The sequence below is a fragment of the Anolis sagrei genome, chromosome 1 (assembly GCF_037176765.1).
Source record: "Anolis sagrei isolate rAnoSag1 chromosome 1, rAnoSag1.mat, whole genome shotgun sequence".
In the NCBI taxonomy this organism is placed as follows: Eukaryota; Metazoa; Chordata; class Lepidosauria; order Squamata; family Dactyloidae; genus Anolis; species Anolis sagrei.
This window is the reverse complement of record NC_090021.1, coordinates 126,961,807-126,984,047: the sequence shown is the minus strand read 5'-3', so window position 1 is coordinate 126,984,047 and position 22,241 is coordinate 126,961,807. Positions and strand designations below refer to the sequence as shown.

Here is a 22,241-nt window from a genome sequence, read left to right as displayed (position 1 = left end):
AAAGACTTGGTTTTGGGACCAGGCATTCAGGGAATAGTGTAATAGTGTAATACGGAACTGATATGAATGTTGCAGCATGAAGAATGACCATGGATTTAGGGATATGGTTTTAACAGCTTTTTAATAGTTTTATTGTATTTATAGGTTTAGTTGTTGTTTGTTTTAATGTGATATATTTTATACATTATGTATTTGCAATGTGCCACTAAAGTGGCCAAACTGTAAGCTGCCCTGAATCCCCTTCAGAATGAGAAGAGTGGGGTAAAATATAGGAAATAATACATAAATAAACTATAGCTCTGTTTACACACTTTCCTGTTAGGATTTTGACATTCAGCTCCTGTCCTTGCTTCTTTCAGTGTTAAAAAGCCAGCAATTTTGTAACTGACAATACATGGTAAAATATCAGGAACAGAATATATGGCTAGTAAACCAACTTCATACTTTATATAGCAATGGTACTTAGAGTACTTTATCACCTTTGTGGTGTGCTTCTGCTGCAATGCTCTTACCACTGAATGCCAGCCTTACACTTGCATTATGGGGGCCAGAAGTTAATTCACATGCAAACCAGAAGTTAATTGGTGTTAAATAGAATATGCACTTTCTGCTTTAAAACCATACATAGTAATTATGCTTAATAATTATATCCAATTTATGCTACATTCAAAGCAGCTAATAGTAGAGTTTTAATACAAAATATCCTGCTCTTTCAAGTCCATTAAAATGAGAGTTTACTTACCAGAAATGTATTGATTCATGACCATGGTTTCTTCCCAAGGACATTTACCACAGCATTCCCTCCGTTCTGTTTCTAGCGTCAATGTTTTCAAACTTTAACTGAGGTGTTTCGTTCATGGTCTCTTGCCATTTTTACCACTATTATTTTTAACGGTTTCATAAATATTCTCCCCCCCCCCCCTTTGTTATTTTATTAGAAATTCTTGTTTGATTTTGCATTTGAAAGGTTTCAATGAATAAGTTTATTATTGCTAGATATCTTTCATTTTGGTAGTGTATTTAAAGTACTTCTTGCCTCCTAACATTTATTATTGCACAATCACTGGGATGTTCATGCTAACAAGCAGAAAAGAACAACATACTGAAGACGTAAGTAATGGTATATGAATTGGACATTTGTCACCTCTAGCCCAGGGAAAAATAACCACCAAACAGCATCAGATAACAAGGCAGATGAATGTACAAAAATGGCAGGCATAAGACAACTAAAAAAGGAGGAAGAGGCAACTTTGGAAAGCAAGCTTAGACCAGCACAGCAGTGATGAACATATACACAGACAAACCCCGCTGTGCCATTGCCTTCTGGCAAAATTAAAAAGTTTTAAATATGGAATTCATTATGTGACAAGCTTTTCACACAAAAAAATGTTGAATGGAATTCATTAAATTCATCAAGTATTGCTGGATACTAGCATTATTTCTAAACACCTGTTATATACTAACACAAATATATATCTAAATTGTTGTTACTTGAATGTTAATCACAATAACAAATGAATTCAGTTCCTAATCTGTATCATATACAGACAAAGGAACACTGAACATTTTTAAAATGCTAAAAATATGTTGAATAAACTTGTGAAAATATAATTAGGTGAATTTGAAAATGTGTGATATCAGCAACAGCAAAAAGTTGAGTCCCACTGGATCACATTTCTTGAAAAGAGCGAATGGAAAATATGGACTTTCTGGTTTATGAGCTAAAGCAGGTTCCCTCATGGACGGTCCTGATTGGAGTCATGCCTTGACAGAGTAATTACAGCAGTCTTCTGAGCCATTTTTGGACTTGAAGAAACTGTCTGTGCAAATTCTGTCCAAATAATCAAAGACTGTACATTATGAGTTTTCATCAATAAAAATATTGAACCACCACTCCTCTTAATGTTCCTCCAGCAACAGCAAAAGTATCCCTTCTGAGCAGCCAAACCAGGAAATCCCAACTGAGTGACACCCTTAACAAGGGTGTGCCTCCAGGGGCAAACCAAGAATGGGCAACTTGGAAGTCCCTGAACAGAGTCAGAAGTGGAGTGGGCAGATCAAAAGACAACCTGGCAAAATGGCAATAGAAGAATCCTGAACCTTGTATGACTGTGGAGCAGAACAAACAACTCCACATTTGTATGCTTGTCCACAATGTCCTGCCTCATGTACTGAGAAAGAATTGTTTAAAGCTATAAATAATGTGACTGCTGTTTATCAAAAACTATTTAGCTGCATTTGCTCCTTATATTTTTATCAGTTTGATACTTATTTATGCAATGCTTTTGAAATGAAATCTATATAAATAAAAATGTAATGTTCTTTTGTGGGATTAACAGAACTTAAAAACTACTGGACGAATTGCCACCAAATTTGGCCACAAGACACCAACCAAAGCGATCTATGTCCTTCACTCAAAAAAACTCCCCCCAAAGAATGATAAGACCTTTAAATTTTAAGAAAGGAAAAAGAGAACACAGCACATGCGTGCAAACCCCTTCTCTCCCCCCCCCCCCCCCCCCCGCTCGAGAGGCACCAACGGCCATCCTCCCTCACCACTGGATCAGGGCAGGAGGCAAGGGAGGCTAGGAGCACTGAAGTGGCCACCTTACCTCACCTTCCCCCTTTGTTCAATTCTGTCAGTTGTGGTGTTCAGCATGCTCATTGATTGTAGGTGAACTAAAAATCCCTAATCTCAAGCACCAGCCTAAGCAGTGGAGGCGGAGGCAGAGAGGCCTCTTCCTGCACCTCCTGCCTTGCTGAAGGCCTGGCAGAACGGCCCTAATGCCGCCTTGAGCCAGGGAGCAGGAGGAGGCCTTTCCCTCTCCGCTACTGTGCTGCTGGTGCACGATGATGGCTTTCATATCTAATGTGCCTGGCTGAGGTCTGGTCTGCCTTGCCCAAGCACCGTTGCTGGCAGAGAAGCCGCCGCACCCTCCTCCTCCCCCTCCTCCCTGGATCAAGGCCTGGCAATGTCACAAAGAGGCCTTGCGGCTGCTCCGCCAGTTCTTGAGCCAGGGAGCTCCACCCCCCCCCACCTTCCCCACAGGCTGCAGGCCACGCACAGTGCCAAAAATGGCGCAAAAAGGCAGCGCGTGAGGAGGTGAGGAGGGAGAACACAGCCCTCTCCCCAGCTGAGTTCAGACTGATGTTCAGTTGCAGGTGAACTATAAATCCAAGTTTCAATGTCTTCCTCAGTCTCCACCAGTGTATTTGTGCCAAGTTTGGATCCATCTTTGTTTGGATTCACAGTGCTCTCCGGGTGTAGGTGAACTTCTATTCTTCTTCTTCTTCTTCATCATCATCATCATCATCAGAGGTTGAATGGTCATCTATCAGGAGTGTTTTGATTGTGTTTTTCCTTTATAGGAGAAAGGGCTGGACTGGATGGTCCTTGGAAGTCTCTTCCTACCCTAGGATTCTATTATTATTATTATTATTATTATTATTATTATTATTATTATTATTATTAAGCAGAGGGTGAATGTCCATCTGTCAGGAATGCTTTGATTGTGGGGCAGGAATGGATGGCCTTTGGAGGTCTTTTCCTACCCTAGGATTCTATTATTATTATTATTATTATTATTATTATTATTATTATTATTATTAAGCAGAGGGTGAGTGTCCATCTGTCAGGAATGCTTTGATTGTGGGGCAGGATTGGATGGCCCTTGGAGGTCTCTTTTCACCCTATGATTCTATTATTACTAATACTATTGTTGTTGTTGTTGCTATCATTAAGCAGACTTTCTCATTACTTAATTTTCAATACCACCAGACAGCGCCACAGCAACGCGTGGCTGGGTACAGCTAGTAAATCAATAAGAATCAAAACATAGCTAAAGCAGTACAAAATGCAGGTTGTGATCTAAACACCCCTAAAAACTAGATATTATCTAGAACACAGATGCTACTAGCTGCACTTCAGAGGAAAGCAATAGTAAACCATAACAGGGTATTCCTTGGCTAAGAAAATTATAAAAGTTTGCCATAAGTCAAAAGGAGACATACAATGGAGAATTTACTGAATTTATAAGTCAATATGAAACTAAATGTGTTCTTTATGACAAGCTCAAGCATTATCTGAAGACAGCCGTTGTGCATGGAAATTCAGAATAAAAGTTGGATTAAAATCTGCTGATTAATGAAATTGGAAGTGTTGCCTTCTCTGCACCTACACCCTCTGAAAGCCACTTGGCAATGCAAACCATTAGAGCTTTTTTGCTTTGAAATATGTGATTCACAGCCATATTGCAGAAGTCATTATAAGCAAAAATGTTTAAATTGCATACATAACTATTAAAATTATAAATACAACAAATATGTACTATGCATATATACTTATAATCTAAACGTCTGTGGCTACACCACCATGCTAAATGTATGCTCACTGACTAATCTGAGTTTGTCTTTATGGAAAGGTACTGAATGTCTGGTCCTACAAAAGTTTAGGAGTATGAAATCCATCAGCCGCCCTCCATTTCTGCTCTAGGTAAACTCTGAAACTACCCAAAGAAGATTTACTGGAGGTTTATAATTAAGTGTAATGTTGAAAATGTAAACTGGAGAAAGTGGAAATATTTTTTAAATGATGAAACTGCATTTGGAACAAATCAAAGCATATAAAATCACAAGTTATTATTATTGTTGTGATGACTACTACCTACTAACTCTGAACGCTAAGAGCATAATTTCCATATTAAGAAATCATGAACGTCTGTCTACCAGATGCTAGAGATTAAACTAACTAGGATGAATACTGGCACTGTGCCTTGCTTGTGAAATTAATCCTTTATATTTCTCTGGATACTCGTTGTTTCTGGAAAGAATACTAAGCTAGATAGATACAGATCTGATCATTTTATACTCTTCCGTGTGTATCTTGTAAAGATATTTATCATGCTCAGACAGAAAGGATGACATACCTTTCTTCTTTGATTTGCTGAAAAAGAATCCGAACATTTTTTTGAAAACGCCTTTTTTCTCCTGAAATAGAAATCACCATTAATTAGGGTTTCCAAAACACTTTGTTTCTCAAAGAATAAGTATGTGTATTGCTATAAAAGTGCAACATTTTTCAAACAATATGGATTTGGTGGCAGAATGAGGCTTTCCCCTCTTCCCCTGGCTGCTGAAGGCCTTACTACAATTGAGCATCTTTTTCCTCTGAATGGGGTTTCAAGCCTTTCCTTCAAGAAAAATATGGGGTATGATTGAAGGGTTGCAGCAAGAATTGGATTGGCAAAAATACAGGGTGCATCTACGCTGTAGAGTTAATACATAGTGCTGTGGAATCCCAGAAGTTTCAATTTTGGGGAGGCACCAGAGAAAGAGAAAGCAGCCATGTAAAACTACATATCCCAGGATTCCATAGCATTGGGCCATGGCAGTTAAAGTAGTGTCAAACTACTTTAATTCTATAGTTTAGGTGCACCCTCAGTTTGAGCCTTTTGGGTCAAAAGGGTAATCTCTGGCCCCATATCTTGTATCCTATTGGACAGCTGTAAGAACAAAACATACTCCTGAATTATCAAGAAAAAAATGCAAATAGTCTAAAATCATGGATGATATTTGCCTACATTCCAACTAAAGCCAGAGAAGCATAGTCCAACTTAAATTCTTAATTACTTACTTAAGTATTCATTGGTTGCAAACAGTGCATAAGTAAATCTGAGATGATCCATGTACTACCGTTATCTGAGGGCATTTTGGGCATTTTGGTGAGGAGGCTGAGGGCAGTCCCACACAGCTGTAAAATCCACTTCGAATATAGGAATGATGTGCCAGAAGAAAGGGGGGAGAAAGCAAAATTGCTTCTGCCCCCCTTCTCTTAGTATGTCATTCCTACACACTAGGAGAGCTCTGGAAACACGCTAATGGAGGCTGGGCAAGATCTTCTATTTTTAAAAGGGGGGTTGGGTGAGGAGATTTGTAAAAAGACACCATGATGTAATGGGTTGACTTGAAAGACATGTGTTGGCAGCTGATTGGCTGAGCATGCCAGGAGCCAGAATTCTGATTGGCTACTGTCTCTAGCTTGCTGCTGAAACAAACGGTTTTAACTACCACTTTCATCTTGGAGAGTGAAGAGAGCACTGACTGGAAATAGCCAGAAAAGAAATGGCTGCCAACTCTCTGAAGCCTGATCATTTCTAAGGCATGAAGCATATTTTGAAGAGTGTTTAAAAGGACTGTTTATTCCCTCTGTTCTCTGTATGAATTCAGAAAGACTGCTGTATATATTGTTGCCGGGTTACTTGTTACACAAGCCCGAGTGACACATTATACTGGAGGATATATTTTGGTTCAGAAACTGTGGTAAAGCTTCTATTTATTTATATCTACAATCTACAACATTGAGGTGGTTTGGGGAGGAGGTTAGAGCCCCCTCGCGATTCCCAGGTGAGATGGCTGTGCAGATGGCCCTTTACGAAGTCCAGAACTTCTGAGGGAGCTGTCCAGACAGTGGAAATAGTGGGTTTGTCCCACGCCTTTCAAGAAGGTGTGGAACAAATGCACTAACAAATTAATTCACTGCAAAACAGAGTTCTCCTGCTCTGTGGCAAATGCAATCACTTTTCTGTAGGACGTCATCTGGACACTCCATATGAAAATGTGGGAGCTCTTGCTTTTAAAAGGCTGTCTGGATACATCCCGAGAACCTAGCATGAGCTCTGTCTTAACTTTGTTGAAAATCTCCCATACTTCAACCAATACCACTCATGAAATAGTGGAAGAAACTGTTAAAATATGGACAACCTGTGCAGCATGAGAATAAACCAAATGGCTGTTCTCTCTCTTCCTTTCTCTGTCAAGGTGCATAGCAGCTCTAAGCTAGAAAGCATGTGCCTTATTTTGATAGAAGGTACATTGGGGTGAAGGGTGGGGACAATGTATAGATACACAGTATGTGGATGGGAGAAACATTGGGTCCAAGAATGAGATCAAAATGTATTTTTAAAAATTGTGTGAAATAGCAGTCATCCGTAAGATATAGATTTTATGTCTAACTTTTTAAATAGGATAAAAAGTGACAGACGGTAACACAGGCTAGAAAAATCTCGCAATCTAAATCCCCATGAAATTTCAGTATATTTCACAGATGTCAGCAGAGTAATTGCTGTAATAAATCTGCTTTCATAATGTGTTAAACAAAGTGCACCTGCAGTTAAAAGTTATAAGATTTATAACAGCGTTGGGTTTACTGAAGCATTCTCTCTCAGAAGACGACAAACTGCTAATGTATGTTTATTCTGTAATAGCTAGTCTCTGTTCTTCAGAGCCCAGCAGACTAATGCAAAGTGAAGTACTCTGAATAGGGGACACCAAAGATTGATAGTACTGTGATTGATTGAGAACAGCATTGCCATTTAAAGGAATAATTATTTAAAAGACTGTTTGATGCCTCCTTCACTCCAAGGGGTTAAGGTAAGCTATAAACTTTGTTTTAATGATTACTTTTTTGAGCCAAGAGAACAAACACAATGGACATACTATCCAACATTCTCTGAAGTAAGCCTATACATACTCCTACTCTTAAATGTATATGTGTTATATCCAGATACACTCCATCTAAGTATAATTTTTCCATTATGTAAAACTGTTGTGTAAACATAACAGGAATCTCTGGGTTGCTGTGAGTTTTCCAGGCTGTATGGCCATATTCCAGAAGCATTCTCTCCAGATGTTTTGCCCACATCTATGGCAGGCATCCTCAGAGGTTATTATTATTATTATTATCTTTATTTGTACCCGCTAGCATCTTCCAAAGGACTCGATGCGGCTTACAAAGGCCAAGGCCTCAAAACACAACATAACAATACAATACCTAAAGCAAATTAAAAACAATTAAAGCAATATTAAGCAACAAGCAATAAACAATACATCAAGACACTATAAAACTGGGCCGGGCCAGAGTAATGGGTACAGGATTAAAAGTGCTGATGTGACAGGTGATATGTAAGGATTATAGGGTAAGTGCAATGTGCGGTGTGCAGCAATCTTAGTTCTAATAAAGTGCTTCTGGGACTTCTTATTGGAGATTCCTAATCTGGAAAGGCACATCGGAACAGCCAGGTCTTCAAGTTCTTTCTAAAGACTGCCAATGTAGGGGCCTGTCTAAGATCTTTTGGGAGGATGTTCCAGAATCGGGGGGCCACCACAGAAAAGGCTCTGTCTTGCGTCCCCACCAAACGCGCCTGCGACGCTGGCGGAATCACGAGCAGGGCCTCTCCGGATGAACGAAGTGAGCGTGTGGGTTCATAAACGGCTATTCTGTCATGCAGGTAGGATGGTCCCAAACCGTTTAGGGCTTTGTAGGTAAGTTGTGAGGTATATTAAGCAAGGGAGGCTTATATATCTGTGGAAGGTCCAGGGTGGGAGAAAGAACTGTTTTCTGTTGGAGACAACTGTGAATGTTGCAATTAATCACCTTGATTAGCATTACAAAGCCTTGCAGCTTCAAGGCCTGGCTGATTCCTGCTTGGGGGAAATCAACCAGGACAGTAAATAAAGAACAACACTCTGAAAACTGGGGGATTCCAGACGTGAAACAATCAGATCCAGCCAACACCTCCCAACAAAGAATTTCCAAAGGCAGGAATCAGCCAGGTCTTGAAGCTGCAAGGCTTTGCAATGATAATCAAGGTGATTAATTGCAACACTCATACTTGCCTCCAGCAGACAAGAGTTTTTTCTCCTACCATGGACATTCCACAGAAATATAAACCCTACTTGCCAAGATTCCAACAGACCTCACAACCTCTGAGGATGTTTCTGGAACATGGCCATACAGACCAGAAAACTCACAGCAACCCAGTGATTCCGGCCATGAAAGCTTTCAACAACACATATAACAGGAATCATATCCCTTAACTGCTGACTAGACTATTGTGATACAAGTCCAGTGTAGTTGTTGGACATAAAGCTGGCTTTAAACTCATTGTTTTCTGAATATAACAAGACAGTTTAAGGTTGTGATAGTCTCGCTTCTGTTTCTGAATACACCTCACTGAATGAGGCTGCCTTCTGAGAACAGATTCATAGGACTATAAATCCCACCATATGTACAGTTGAAGTCAAATATCATAAAGGTTATCACAGCAGATTCTCACAACACATTCCTCTCTGACAGTAGTGGGTGCTTAATAGCTCCACCTTGATCAATATCAATCCCATCTTCAAGGGAAGTTCTAAAATACTTAACTGTAGCTATTGAACACTATCAGGAAAGCAAGTAGATATGTTAGTTTAAAGATATTTTGTAAGCAAAGCAGAATACAACCAATCAGAAAATCAATACAGACTGGATTTTTTTCTAAGTTACAAAATTTCACTGAGAAAGAAACTACTTCATCAAGACATATGCCTTTTATTGACATTTTTGGCATTATTAATTAAAGAAACTCCTTTGTGAGTAATAGATTGCTAAAGTAAAGAATGGTAATAAATTATTCCTATAGATCTTGGCAAACATTTTAATCTCACAGCTAATGCTTTGTAATGTTTTCAGAGTCAATATCTAGCATACTCTGCAAATATTATTTACCAAACATAAATGTATTCTTCTTCATCATTGTCCTCCAATATTTCTTTTTACCAGGGCATCATGTTAAGGTTTGTTTGTTTGTTTTTTACTTTTCCCAAAATTCAATGGGATCTTCTACATTTACCATGGCTTTTTTCTTCTCGCCTGATGCACAGGCATGGCATACAGATAAATCAGCAAACGAAAACTGGCCCCATCTGTGTGATTTCAATATTCATACAGATATCTTTTTTTCGTGTCAGGAGCAACTTGAGAAACTGCCAGTCGCTTCTGATGTGAGAGAATTCTGATGTCTGCAAGGACGTTGCCCAGGGGACGCCCAGATGTTTTACAATCCTGTGGGAGGCTTCTCTCATGTCACTTCATGAGAAGCTGGAGTTGACAAAGGGATTTGAACCACAGGCCTTTCGACTTGCCGGCAGAAGGGTTTAACCCATTGCGCCACCGGGAGCTCCCATACTAATATCATAACCACATGCTACCTGAAAATAATGGTAACTTAAATTTGATTGAATATCAGGGAAATACCGGTTCCTAGTGCAGGAGTGGGAATCATGCAGCTTTCTAGACATTCCTGGACTACAGTTCCCAGCATTCACAGATAGATACAATTAGAAGAGAACAAGGATCATCCAGTCTAAACCCAGCCATGCAGGAACATACAATCAAAACACTCCTGAAAAAATGTCTATCCAGTCTGTGTTTTAAAAGCCTCCAAAAAGGAGCTTCCACTACACTATTGAGGCAGTGAGTTCCATTGCCGAAGAGCTCTTACTGTCAGGAAGTTCTTCCTGAATGCTGAAAAATGCTTGAAAACTGATTTTTTCAAGTGTTAAAAACCCCTTGAAAATAATGCTAAATGGATGCAAATCTTTGCAGCTTGGGATTTATCTTGAGTATTATTGTGTCCACAAAGCAGTTTTTCCTGTAAAAGGCATAATGCAATAAAGAAACGGTATTTCTGCACAGAGATATTAATCTGCATAGAAAATGCTGTTTCCTGTGCAGCAAATTCTGTTTTCTGAGCAAAACCACATGCAAATATCTCACAGCATAAGTCGCAGTGTGAAGTCTTCAAAACTTCAGTTTTCAGAGACGTTTCTCACAGTGAGAAAGAAATTAATTGCTTATTTTAAAAAATCATCACATAATTATATCCCTACCAAGAAACACATAATTATCAATGTTGCAAAAAAAAAAAAAAAAAAAGCTCTGAAGACACACAAAAAATCTCTGAAGGTGAAGAATGGCCTTATCCCTTAAGAATACTTTTTGAAAAATAACCAGATCCCCCCCCCCCCTTTAATTCTACCATGACATTTATTTCAATCTGATGTTAGAGATGGATAGGAAGGAACTTTGCAGTAGCAGCCAATACTTATACTCGTATGACACTAAATTAAATGCTTCCTATAATCAAATATAGGTTAAAAATGCAATAGGTCAAATCAGATTGAAAGCAGCCTTCTCTCTAGGCATCTTCCTTCCCACTATGAAGTTAACCCCAGTGTAATATATAAGCCTGTGAATCAAAAGGAGAGATAGGTGATCAAGACCACTTCAAAACTTCTGGGCAGTAGGAGGCTAGTGAAAATAATTCTCTTCCATCTTTTGAACTAATGAATCAATATCTATGCATAAATTCTTGTTATAAAATAATTGTGTGGCACCAATTTCTTCTACACATTATTTCAGCTTTTGTTGTGGCATAGTTTTCATATGTTGAAATGTCTGGGTATTACACTGACCTTTTTCTGCACAGGTTTTTCTTCTTCCTCCTCCTCTTCCTCTTCTGCCTCCACTTCTTGTCTTTCTTCTTTCTCATAGATACTTTTTTTGTCCCCTTCTGAAGGCTACGTTAAAAAGAAAGAAAGATGAATTCTTTATTTTTTTATCATTTAAAATAACAAACAAAACATATAACATTTCCTAATGTTAAATGGTCCTGGTTACATGAACCAGATGCACCTAGTTACAAGGATCTCTGTTACAACAGCTCCACTGACTGCTGGTCCATTTGCAGCATCATGTGCAAGAATGCTGCTGCCTTTAAACAAATACACATATATTAGCAATAAATATAATAATGGAATGGTGTTGGCCACAACTATATTGATTACACTACAGCAATTAAGTTGGTGCCTGCATGGATCCAGATTCTAAATACCCTTAGAATGGCTGGAGCCAACCACAGGGGCAGCCGTCCATCATATATGGTCCTCTATTGCCAGAACACATTTGGGGCTGGCTTCAGCTTCACCTGCATGAGACCTAGACCATTCCCAGCCCCCCCCCCCCCCAAGCCCTGCAGGGGGCTCCTCTCTGACAATGTTTCTCAAATTTTGCTCCTCCGGGTGTTTTTGACTTGAGCTCTCAGAAATCCCAGTCAGTTTACCAGTTGTTAGGAACTGTGGGAGCCAAAACCCAAAACATCTGGAGGAACACAATTTGAGAAACTCTGCTCTCTGCTAGACCTGACCATCCCAGAGCCATTACACATGCCAAACTGCCCCAACGATTGTGACAGCCTGAACATGGCTTAAGTCTAGACTAGTGGTTCTCAACCTGTGGGTCTCCAGGTGTTTTGGCCTACAACTTCCAGAAATCTAAGCCAGTTTACCAGCTGTTAGGACTTCTGGGAGTTGAAGGCCAAAACAAGTTGAGAACCACTGGTCTAGACTGTCTGAAGACTGTATCTCCCCTTGTGAGCCTGCTCAGACACTGAGATACACAGGTGACTCACCATCTTCCAGTCTTGTCACCTTTTCAGGTATGTTTGGTGGGAATATGACATTGGGCTTTTCTGTAACTACTTCCCTAGGGAGGCTTAAATGGCCATTCTGCTGTCAACCAGAAAAGTTTTTTTTCCTTCCCAAAGGCTTTTAGAACTGTAAAACTTTATAGAACGGCTGTAAAGTGGTTATTATTTCTTTACATTGCAGTTCTTAACTATTATATTTCAAAACTAATATTGTTAATAATGTAATTTTATTTAATGTGTAAGCCATCTTGAATCCCAATCTTTGAGAAATAGGGATATAAATATAAGAATGCATGCTTTGATGTTATTATTACTAGCTCTCATTTATGAATAAGTCACTCCTTATCTATATTTTGAGGCAGGTAGAAAGAGTACTAATTAAAAGTAAATATCTGAAGAAACACTGGGTAATTGTTATGGATATGCTTTTTAAAAATCATAAGACTTTTTTATTTTTTTTATTTATACCCCACTTTTCTCTCCAAAAAAGAGACTCAAATGGTAAAACCTAAAAAACATGCAAACATTAAAATAGAATTAAATATTAAAACTGTTCAAAAACAGTTAGAATACACAAAATCAATGAAAAACCTATTCATACCTAAGACCATAACATCCCCTGACTTGATCTTCAAAAACCTTCTTTTTAAAAAGCCTGCGTGAAAACAAAGTGTTTAGCCTGACAGCAGGGAGAGGGCCATTCTGGATTCCCTGGGAAGAAGGGAGTTCCAGAGTCAATTGGCAGCCACTGAGAGGGAAGGTCCGCTCTCTCATTTCCACCAAACCGAGGCTGAAATGGAGGCAGGGCCAAGAGTAGGGCCTCTTCTGAAGATCTCAGGGCCTGGGCAGGTTCATACAGGAGGTGCAATCAGTCAAATAGCATAGGGAACATCCATTGCATGGGCCAGATACAACTCATAGTGGTTTAAAGGGCTGTGTGAACGATGAAAAAAAATGTTTCAAACTCATTACAAAATTAGGGAACACAGAATTCTTTCCCAGCGAACTCTACTTTCTCTCTTCTGCTTCCCTCTCCTAATGGCGAGAGGCCATTGATTTAAAGAGGAATGGCACCCTTTTTGGCTTTGCTTTGTTTGCTTGAGCAGAAAAATGACTTTGGGAAGCTTCTGAGGTTTACAAAATTCAAACAAAAAAGTATTGGGTAAGTTAAGTTTTTGGCACGGGCCATGCCTATGTGTTGGATATCATGCCGTAAGTATGAATTTAACAAATTAGATCCGATTTACGAGGACTAACGATAATTTTGCCTAGCCCTAGCGGTTTCTCATCAATGAAGGCCAACCTTTTTCACTGTTGAACAAAGAACCTTCTTCAGCTGAACTGTGTAAGGAAGCTAAAGATGGAAGAACTGGAAGGTTATCTGTATCTGAATGAATGGAAAGAAAATATGAATAAAGGTAAGTATAAATAGGAAGGGAGGGAGGGGATAGAAGAGGAAGGGAAAAGAAAGAAGAGGAAGGAAGAGGATGGGAAAGGGAGGAAGGGAAAGGGAGGTAGGGAGGTGTGGGCATAGGTTCACACATGAATAAATGGATGGTGTGTGCATATCAGTATGAATGGCTTCCGGAAGGGTGAATTATCATACTTGCTTTCAATCCTGCCTCAACTGTATGTGGCTCCAAGACAATATCCCACATGACAACCTGTTCATTCTTCCTTTGATTCATACATTCCTTTATTCATACATACATTCTTTCCATTCATTCAGATACAAACAGACACCCTTATTTCATGATGTCTAAAAAGCACCTCCATTCCTCAAATAAAAAGAACCACCTCTGAATCCCACGTGCTAGGAATAGTAAAAAGCAGTTCTTTTCAGAAAGGCATTTTACTGGCCACTCCTGGCCATTCAAGTTACGTTCTTCTTATGTCATATCCAATTTAACTGTAGATGTCAAGTTACAATAAACAGAGAACTTTTTCTTTCTAAACCTACTATTTACACTCTAATCTTTTGAACTGACGTGCCAGCAATGTAATCCTTAAAGTGGGGAACAAGGACTGATGCTCTTGCAAACCATCAGACTCCCATTATTTTTGTACATCTTTCTGACGTGACTCAGGTCACTATCCTGAGATTATGGGTGACCTTCTGGAATCCAAGTGCCGGGTACAATCATGCAGTAATGCAAGACCGCACATGACTTTTGTGAGTTGGAGAAAGAAGCAGGTGAGAAGGGCAGGACAAAAAGCAATCACATGCCACTCCAATGGTATTTCAGCTCCTACTGATTCACCTTCACATTCACAAATTTATCTGAGATTGCAATTTCTTAGAATAAACTGGCCAAAAGAGTGAGATACCTGAAGACACCCTCTATCCTATGAGTATTTAGGATTGTATCACTTTCAAGTTATTGTTGATGTCACATAAGGAATAATTCCTCTATTTCATCTGCTGTACAGCTATATTGTAGAAAATAGATCTATTATTAACCATTTCTTTAAATGTTGACTAAAACTACATTTTAAATCAGGAGAGAAAGCTCACAAACTTTCCTGTTTACCACAGCCTGAGTATCAAAATCTAGTAAGCGTATCAACCTCAGTCCTTCTGAAAATATACTATTACTTCATTTGGAAAAAAAAGCACTGAGAAGCTTGGTGTAAAATCTTTAAGATGCTAAAGTCTGAATGGCTTTGGTTATTAGGATTCTTTTTTTTAACTAATTGACCCAGGGATCAGGATTCCATTTTAATTTTCAAATATTGCTCCCCAAGACTGTAAACACAAAACTGACCTGCTCATCTACATCCCCAACATTTGAATAAATGTCTTCTTCTTGAACAACCTCAGCTGGAACCTGGGGTAAAATAAATTCCATTTAAAATTTTCCAAACAGAAATAAAACAGAAGCTTTCTTACATAATTTTCATCAACAATCAGGAAAAACAGCGCTCCTTGCAGTCATGCCGCCTTGGAGGTGTCTACGGACAATGCTGTCTTTTTGGCTTAGAAATGGAGATGAGCACCAAGCCCCAGACACAACTGGACTTAATGTCAGGGGGAAACCTTTACCTTTAGCTTACAGTGACCTCTATAAACAACAGGTAGATGAAGGAAACTGGGTAGGAAACTCTCCAATAAATACTCATTTCCAGGCATAACAGAACGCTTTGAAGCCTCCAGTCTTGTTAATGACTTAATTTTAAGTTGATTAAAGGAGAAGAGGGGGTGAGGGAGGGGAGGATGGCACTGTTTGAGCCCACAGAGGCTTGATGTTGATCTCAGGAACAGCGTCCACACCTCTACACCTGCTAAGTTTCAGACCTTATTGAAAGGTCCTGATCTTGGCAAGGTTTTTTTTAACCCAGAGTAAACCTGGAAGTCCAAACATTTGGAAAATGCAGACTCATTTTGACTCACTTTTTTTTTCAAAATAAAGGGAAGAAAAAGCAAAGAACATGACATTTGCTGTCCTGAACATTTGGGGAAATCATGCCGGAGAATTTGAAAGTAAATTTTCTAGAAGCAAAGTTTATGATAGCATTAATAATTAATGAAACATTCTTAGAGGTATAGAACATTTATGATAATGATTGTTTTGACTTGATGTTTTGTATAATGTGTTTTTAATTGCCTTCTTGATGTTATTGTGTTAACCTTTACTATGTAAACCGCCTTGAGTCACCATTTCGGCTGAGAAAGGCGGTATAGAAGTAAAGCAAATAAATAAATAATAAATAAATAAATTAGAAGTTCTTGGTGTTCTAACAAAACATTTTAATAAAATTATTGGGAAAATAACCAAGAGCTTTGTAGAATCTGTATTTATCTCTTTCTCAGCTTAACTTGCTAGAAGCTTTTTCTTTCTTTTTTTCTACAGGAAGTTAAATCCTGTTTGCTCATTGAAAGGTTGATTAAAAACCTTCTAAGTAAGAAATTAATTATTTTATTTCACATACGGTCATCACTACTAAAACTAAATTAATGCAGTTCAGAACTGAAATAATGTTTAAAACATCATGGTAATGAATCTAAAATACTTTCATATTTAGTATTGGTCTTCAACAAATCACATGTGACCTGATCTAATGTGGTTACATAGGCCTCTTCTACATTGCTATATAATCCAGGTTAACAAAGCAGATGGTCCACTTTATCTGCTTTGAACTGTATTATATGAGCATACACAGCCATACAATCCAGTTTAAAGCAGATAATCTGGATTTTATATGTTAGTGTAGAATGGGGGCATGGTCTTCTCTGCTACCCCCATTTCTTTTGTTGACCTTTCATTCCACCCCAAAAATCAAATTGAGGGACCTTCAGGAGAACATATCCTGAAGACTATAGCCAGGAGTGAAAATTCCCATCACTGGAACTATTTCCTTTGAGGTCAGCTCGGAGTCTGGTTTATGGAATGTAAATGCATGTAGAATTCTGATATTCTAAATGCACTCACGAATGGGTGAGTGACAGCCTATCATTTCTGCCTTCTTTTTGTTTCCAAACACAATCAGGTGGTAAAGGATTCTAAATCAGGAAAAATACATTTACATTAAATCTACCTGGTCAACAGGCATTTCCACTTGGATATCTTTGTCTTCTTGTATCTCTTGAGCCCCTTTAATTTCTTCAGGGGGGTGCTGAGCTTTATAGACACTAGGCTCTGAAAATTAATTATATTAAAAAGCCACATCAACCACAATCTACTGCATGCTGTTGAAAATCATTAGAATAAATACTTTCTATTAACCCTTAAGGCTGAAAAGCAATTATTTCTGATAAACATTATTTGTATAAAGACAAGCTCTTGCTCTATTTTCAAGAAAATCCAAGAAATAATGGTCATAATGCTGAAACATTTCGTTTACATATTAAGGAACACCAGTAGTAACAGAGAACATAGAATAAAATATTCAAAGCTTTAAGACTGAATTGAAATATAAATTAATAATGGCTAAAAGTGAAAGTGACAGTTGAGATGCAAATGCAACTTTTATAAACATCAAACTCTTGTGAAAAACACAAGAAGGGAGTAGCACAGTTTTCTGGTGTGTTGGTACTCTGTTCAGCAAGAGGCAGCACAAAATCAAATGGACTGAGGAAAAATCACATTGGAAAGATTTTGTGAATATAAACAACACAGTACTTCAAAACACTCAGCACAGCAAAAATGTCCCTTATATCTACTGATGTTATAATTTTTCTATGTTGTACTATGATGCCACATCTCACCCTAAGAAGTAGCCAAAACAACAGAAAATGATACAATTCTACACTACTTGGAGCCTTCCAGACAGGCCCAAAATGCGGGACTTGTCTCACTTTTACCTGAGGCATCCAAATGATGTCTCAAGTAAAAGTGAATTAATATGGAGAAAACTGTGTTTTTCCAGTTTGGTTTGAATTAATTTGACACCTGGAAAGATTTGGACCTTCTTAATTTTGAACCAGTAATAATCAACACCTTATTGCAGCATGAGGCCCAGGACCCCTGTTAATGCAGCCCAACCCAAAACCCTAACCTTACTAAATGTTTTAAGATGGGGAATGGGGGGAGATTAAGGAATGGAATAATCAGAGTATTTATGTTTCAAATATTGGAGCATTGTCCATAATTTACATTATATTGCAAACAGCTCAGTCAGAAGACCTGGTTGAATGTTTTAAAAGACCCTCTGAATGGGGTGGAATATTTTATGCAATTATTATGCGAGGAGGGTTTTTTTTATCTAAGGTGGAGGATACCACAAAAATTATGCATGGACTTTTTTTTGCTCATCTATTATCATTCGTGTGTCCCAATATGTTTACATAATGTCTGGGGTCACATTGCCAGAGAAGATTGCTCATTCAGTTCATAGTACGTACAATGACCTCAGCAGCCCTTGCCACAAACACATTAGATCTATGCAAAATAGGCTTCTACTTCCACTTTTATGTGCTATTACTGATCGTATGCCTTTCAATCATTGGACGATTCTTCAGCAAATGTGTACTGTCTATATTATATTGCCTGCATAGGTAAAACAGTTTATTTCATCCACAATTAAGTGGTATATCCTATGATAGGATGTTTCCTCATCTACCACAGAAAAAGGTCTTACCTATGAAAGGTTTCTCTTCTGTACTAGAAGCAATAACATTCTCCTCATCCTGATCTGAGGGAAGAACAGAAAGAAATTCTAAGAACAGAAGTGGATAATATTAAGTTTGAATGTTCTCTCTCAGTTGGTTGCTCTGTCTTTATGATATATTTATCTTCTTAACTTTTGGTTATTTTGCTGTAACATAAATTGAGGGTTTGTGGATCTCCCCAAATCTACTTCCTACCTATTGAAGTGATGACGAGAAATAACTCATGATAAGATCTTATGACACATTGTTTTCACCTCTACTTCTGGAAAGAAACATCTCACAAGTAAGGCGAATGTTTCTTTTCCCACTTTAGTTCAAGTTCTTACCTCAATAATAAGACTTTAGCTTTCCTGCTTCATCTCTTTTACCCTTATTCCACAATTTCATTAACTATACATTGTGCTTGGACTTTGTTTTTGAACCACCAGAAGGAAAAGAAACTTCACTAAATAGGTATTAAATCAAAACAAGATAATAAAACATCCAAGAAGCAACTGTGTGTTATTTTTGTATTCCGTGCAGTAAACAAGCAGGTGCAAAACAAATCTTAATATGTCATAATACTACCAAAGACAGCATATTACATATCCTTTGTGAATAAACACCTGTTAATTAAATGTAACACAATCTGTAGTACTGGATACCCAGTCACTATTATGGAAAATCTAACATCTGATTAAATGTACAGTCTACAAAGATGCAATGATTAAAAAATAATAATAATTCAAAATTAGGACCAGAGTGCAAACAGTGTGCTTAGGCTCATGGATCTACTCTCCTGATCCAATAAAATTTGTGATTTCCCACATTCAGAATTCGTCCCACAGCTTGCTAGATCTTGATCATTAATAAAATAAAGAAAGAAACTTCTTTAAAAATAAATCTCAAATTAATTTGCAAGTTGTTGTTGTTGTTGTTCATTCGTTCAGTCGTCTCCGACTCTTCGTGACCTCATGGACCAGTCCACGCCAGAGCTCCCTGTTGGCCGTCACCACGCCCAGCTCCTTCAAGGTCAGTCCAGTCACTTCAAGGATACCATCCATCCATCTTGTCCTTGGTCGGCCCCTCTTCCTTTTGCCTTCCACTTTCCCCAGCATAATTGTCTTCTCTAGGCTTTCCTGTCTCCTCATGATGTGACCAAAGTACTTCAACTTTGTCTCTAGTATCCTTCCCTCCAATGAGCAGTCGGGCTTTATTTCCTGGAGGATGGACTGGTTGGATCTTCTCGCAATCCAAGGCACTCTCAGAACTTTCCTCCAACACCACAGCTCAAAAGCATCGATCTTCCTTCGCTCAGCCTTCCCTAAGGTCCAGCTCTCACATCCGTAGGTTACTACAGGGAATACCATGGCTTTGACTAGGCGGATCTTTGTTGCTAGTCTGATGTCTCTACTCTTTATTAGTTTATCGAGATTGGACATTGCTCTCCTCCCAAGAGGTAAGCGTCTTCTGATTTCCTGGCCACAGTCTGCATCTGCAGTAATCTTTGCACCTAGAAATATAAAGTCTGTCACGGCCTCCACGTTTTCTCCTAATAAAAAAATAAAATAACTCCTAATAAAAAATACCTCCTAATAAAAAAAATAAAATAACTTTGTTTGCTCTGGTGCACATGTAACACTGAGTACAAACATTGTTAATCAGCCATTGTGTACATTTTGGAATCAAGGAAAGATCATTTCTGTGATAAAACAATCCCCAAATCCAAGGCTAAATCCAAACTAGATTAATCCCATTGAATCTATGGAAAAATGGTACATCTATACTCATCTATACATTTATTTCATGGATTCATGGGGTTTATTATAGTAAAAACTTCATTTCCACCAATAAATCAATACCAAATCTGATTATATCACTACAAAGTCTTAGGCACCAGATACAATATTTCTTCTTTGTGTGTGTTACCATGATCAGGTGTCAGCGATCTAGGAGTCGTTTCACGACTTGCCTTCTCTGGTTTTGCATGATATACAGAAGGCCTATCTCCTTCTCCTTTTAAAGGATGAATGGGAGGCAGTGGTCTGTCTTCTTGCTTAGATGGCTCTATCAAAAGCTGAAAGAAAAAGCAATACAATAATCTAAATGACTGATCTATTGCTTTAGTATTGGAACATACTTATAGATAGTGTTAAAGTTAAACATTCAGAAAATTCACTTTTACACTGCAAAAACAACTTAGGAAAAGTAACTAGCATTAGATGTTGATTATTTGTTTTTGCAGTAGGATCTGGACAGGTTACTATGTGACACTGTTGCCTGCTCAACTAGGTGTGTATCTATGCTGTTTGACACTACTTTTTATACTGGTTCCAGCCCAGCTTACCTGTCCGAACGTATGTCTCCCTATGAACCATCTAGGTATTTAAGATCATCTGGGGAGGCCCTGCTCTCAATCCCATCTTCTTCACAGGCACGTTTGATGGGAATGAGAGACAGGGCCTTCTCAGTGGCAGCCCCTCAGCTGTGGAACTCCCTCCCTAGGGATATTAATTGGCCACCTCCCTCCTGACCTTCCCTAAAAAAGTAAAAACCTGGCTCTTTGAACAAGCCTTTGGAAATGCAGTGCAATAGACAAACACGGAATTATGTAAATTTGAAACATGGAACGGCTTAGACAATGCTACTGGAAAATGAGATTAACAGGAAGACATTGGTTTCTGGAGACCTACACACTACATTGCACAAAAGGGGCCCTGTCATTCCTGAAAGTAAACAGGTCTTGGTAGTAGGCGACTCCCTCCTTAGAGGAACGGAAGCTGTCATTTCCAGACCAGATGGGATGGCTCGAGAAATATGCTGCCTACCGGGGGCAAAAATACACCATATCACTCAGAGGCTCACCAGGCTCCTCAAGCCCTATCACTGTCCTCCCCTCATGTTGATTCATGTAAGAACCAATGATACTGCAAGGCATACGTTTCAAAAGATCACAAATGATTTTCGAGCTCTAGGAGCAATGCTAAAAGAATGTAATGTACAGGTGGTCTTTTCATCCCTCCTCCCTGTTGTAAGACACGGACCCACAAGAGCCAGAAAAATAGTACAAGTCAATGACTGGCTTAGAAAATGGTGTCAGGAGGAACGCTTTGGCTTCCTCGACCATGGCCTGCTATTCCAGGAGGATGGCCTACTGGCAAGGGATGGGGTGCATCTCACACAAGTAGGAAAACACCTTTTTGCTCACAGACTCGCAAACCTCATTAGACGCACTTTAAACTAGGTCCACCGGAGGAGGGGGACAACAGCCTTGCGAACACTACTTTACCCATAATGTCTGGGAATCGCCAGAAGGCTAAACGGAGGGCTGCACAAACACAACAAGGACCAAGTACCAAAAGCACAATAATCCCAATTAAACAGCTCAAGGGAAGATCCCAGGGGCTCACATGTCTTTACACTAATGCACAGAGCATGGGAAATAAACAAGACGAACTCCAACTTCTAGCACAACACCACAAATATGATATCATAGCCATCACTGAAACCTGGTGGGATGACTCCTATCGCTGGAATGTAGATATCGAGGGGTATAACCTCTTTCACAGAAACCGAACAAAGGGGAGAGGAGGCGGAGTAGCCTTATATGTCAAAAACTCTTATGCTGCAGAAGAAATTCAAGACAGCAATCTGGGAAACCAGCTTGAAATCATCTGGATAAGAATCAAGGGAACTGGGACTCAAAAAGATGTCGTTGTAGGCGTCTACTACAGACCCCCAAGCCAGGAGGAAGATCTTGATGAAGTCTTCTGCCAACAGTTGACCAAACAGGCACAGAAAAGAGATGCAGTAGTCATGGGCGATTTCAACTATCCCGATATTTG

The 22,241-nt window shown here is 38.9% G+C and overlaps 1 protein-coding gene across 1 annotated transcript in view; it reads right to left on the bottom strand.

The window, feature by feature from the left end:
* Positions 1 to 22,241, bottom strand: part of DCDC2C (doublecortin domain containing 2C) — a 60,154-nt gene that overhangs the window by 11,054 nt on the left and 26,859 nt on the right. Inside the window, 5 exon segments of the mRNA XM_067468477.1 lie at positions 4,926 to 4,986; positions 11,296 to 11,400; positions 15,074 to 15,136; positions 16,834 to 16,945; positions 20,326 to 20,473. Of these exon segments, the coding sequence (XP_067324578.1) occupies positions 4,926 to 4,986; positions 11,296 to 11,400; positions 15,074 to 15,136; positions 16,834 to 16,945; positions 20,326 to 20,473 (489 nt within the window).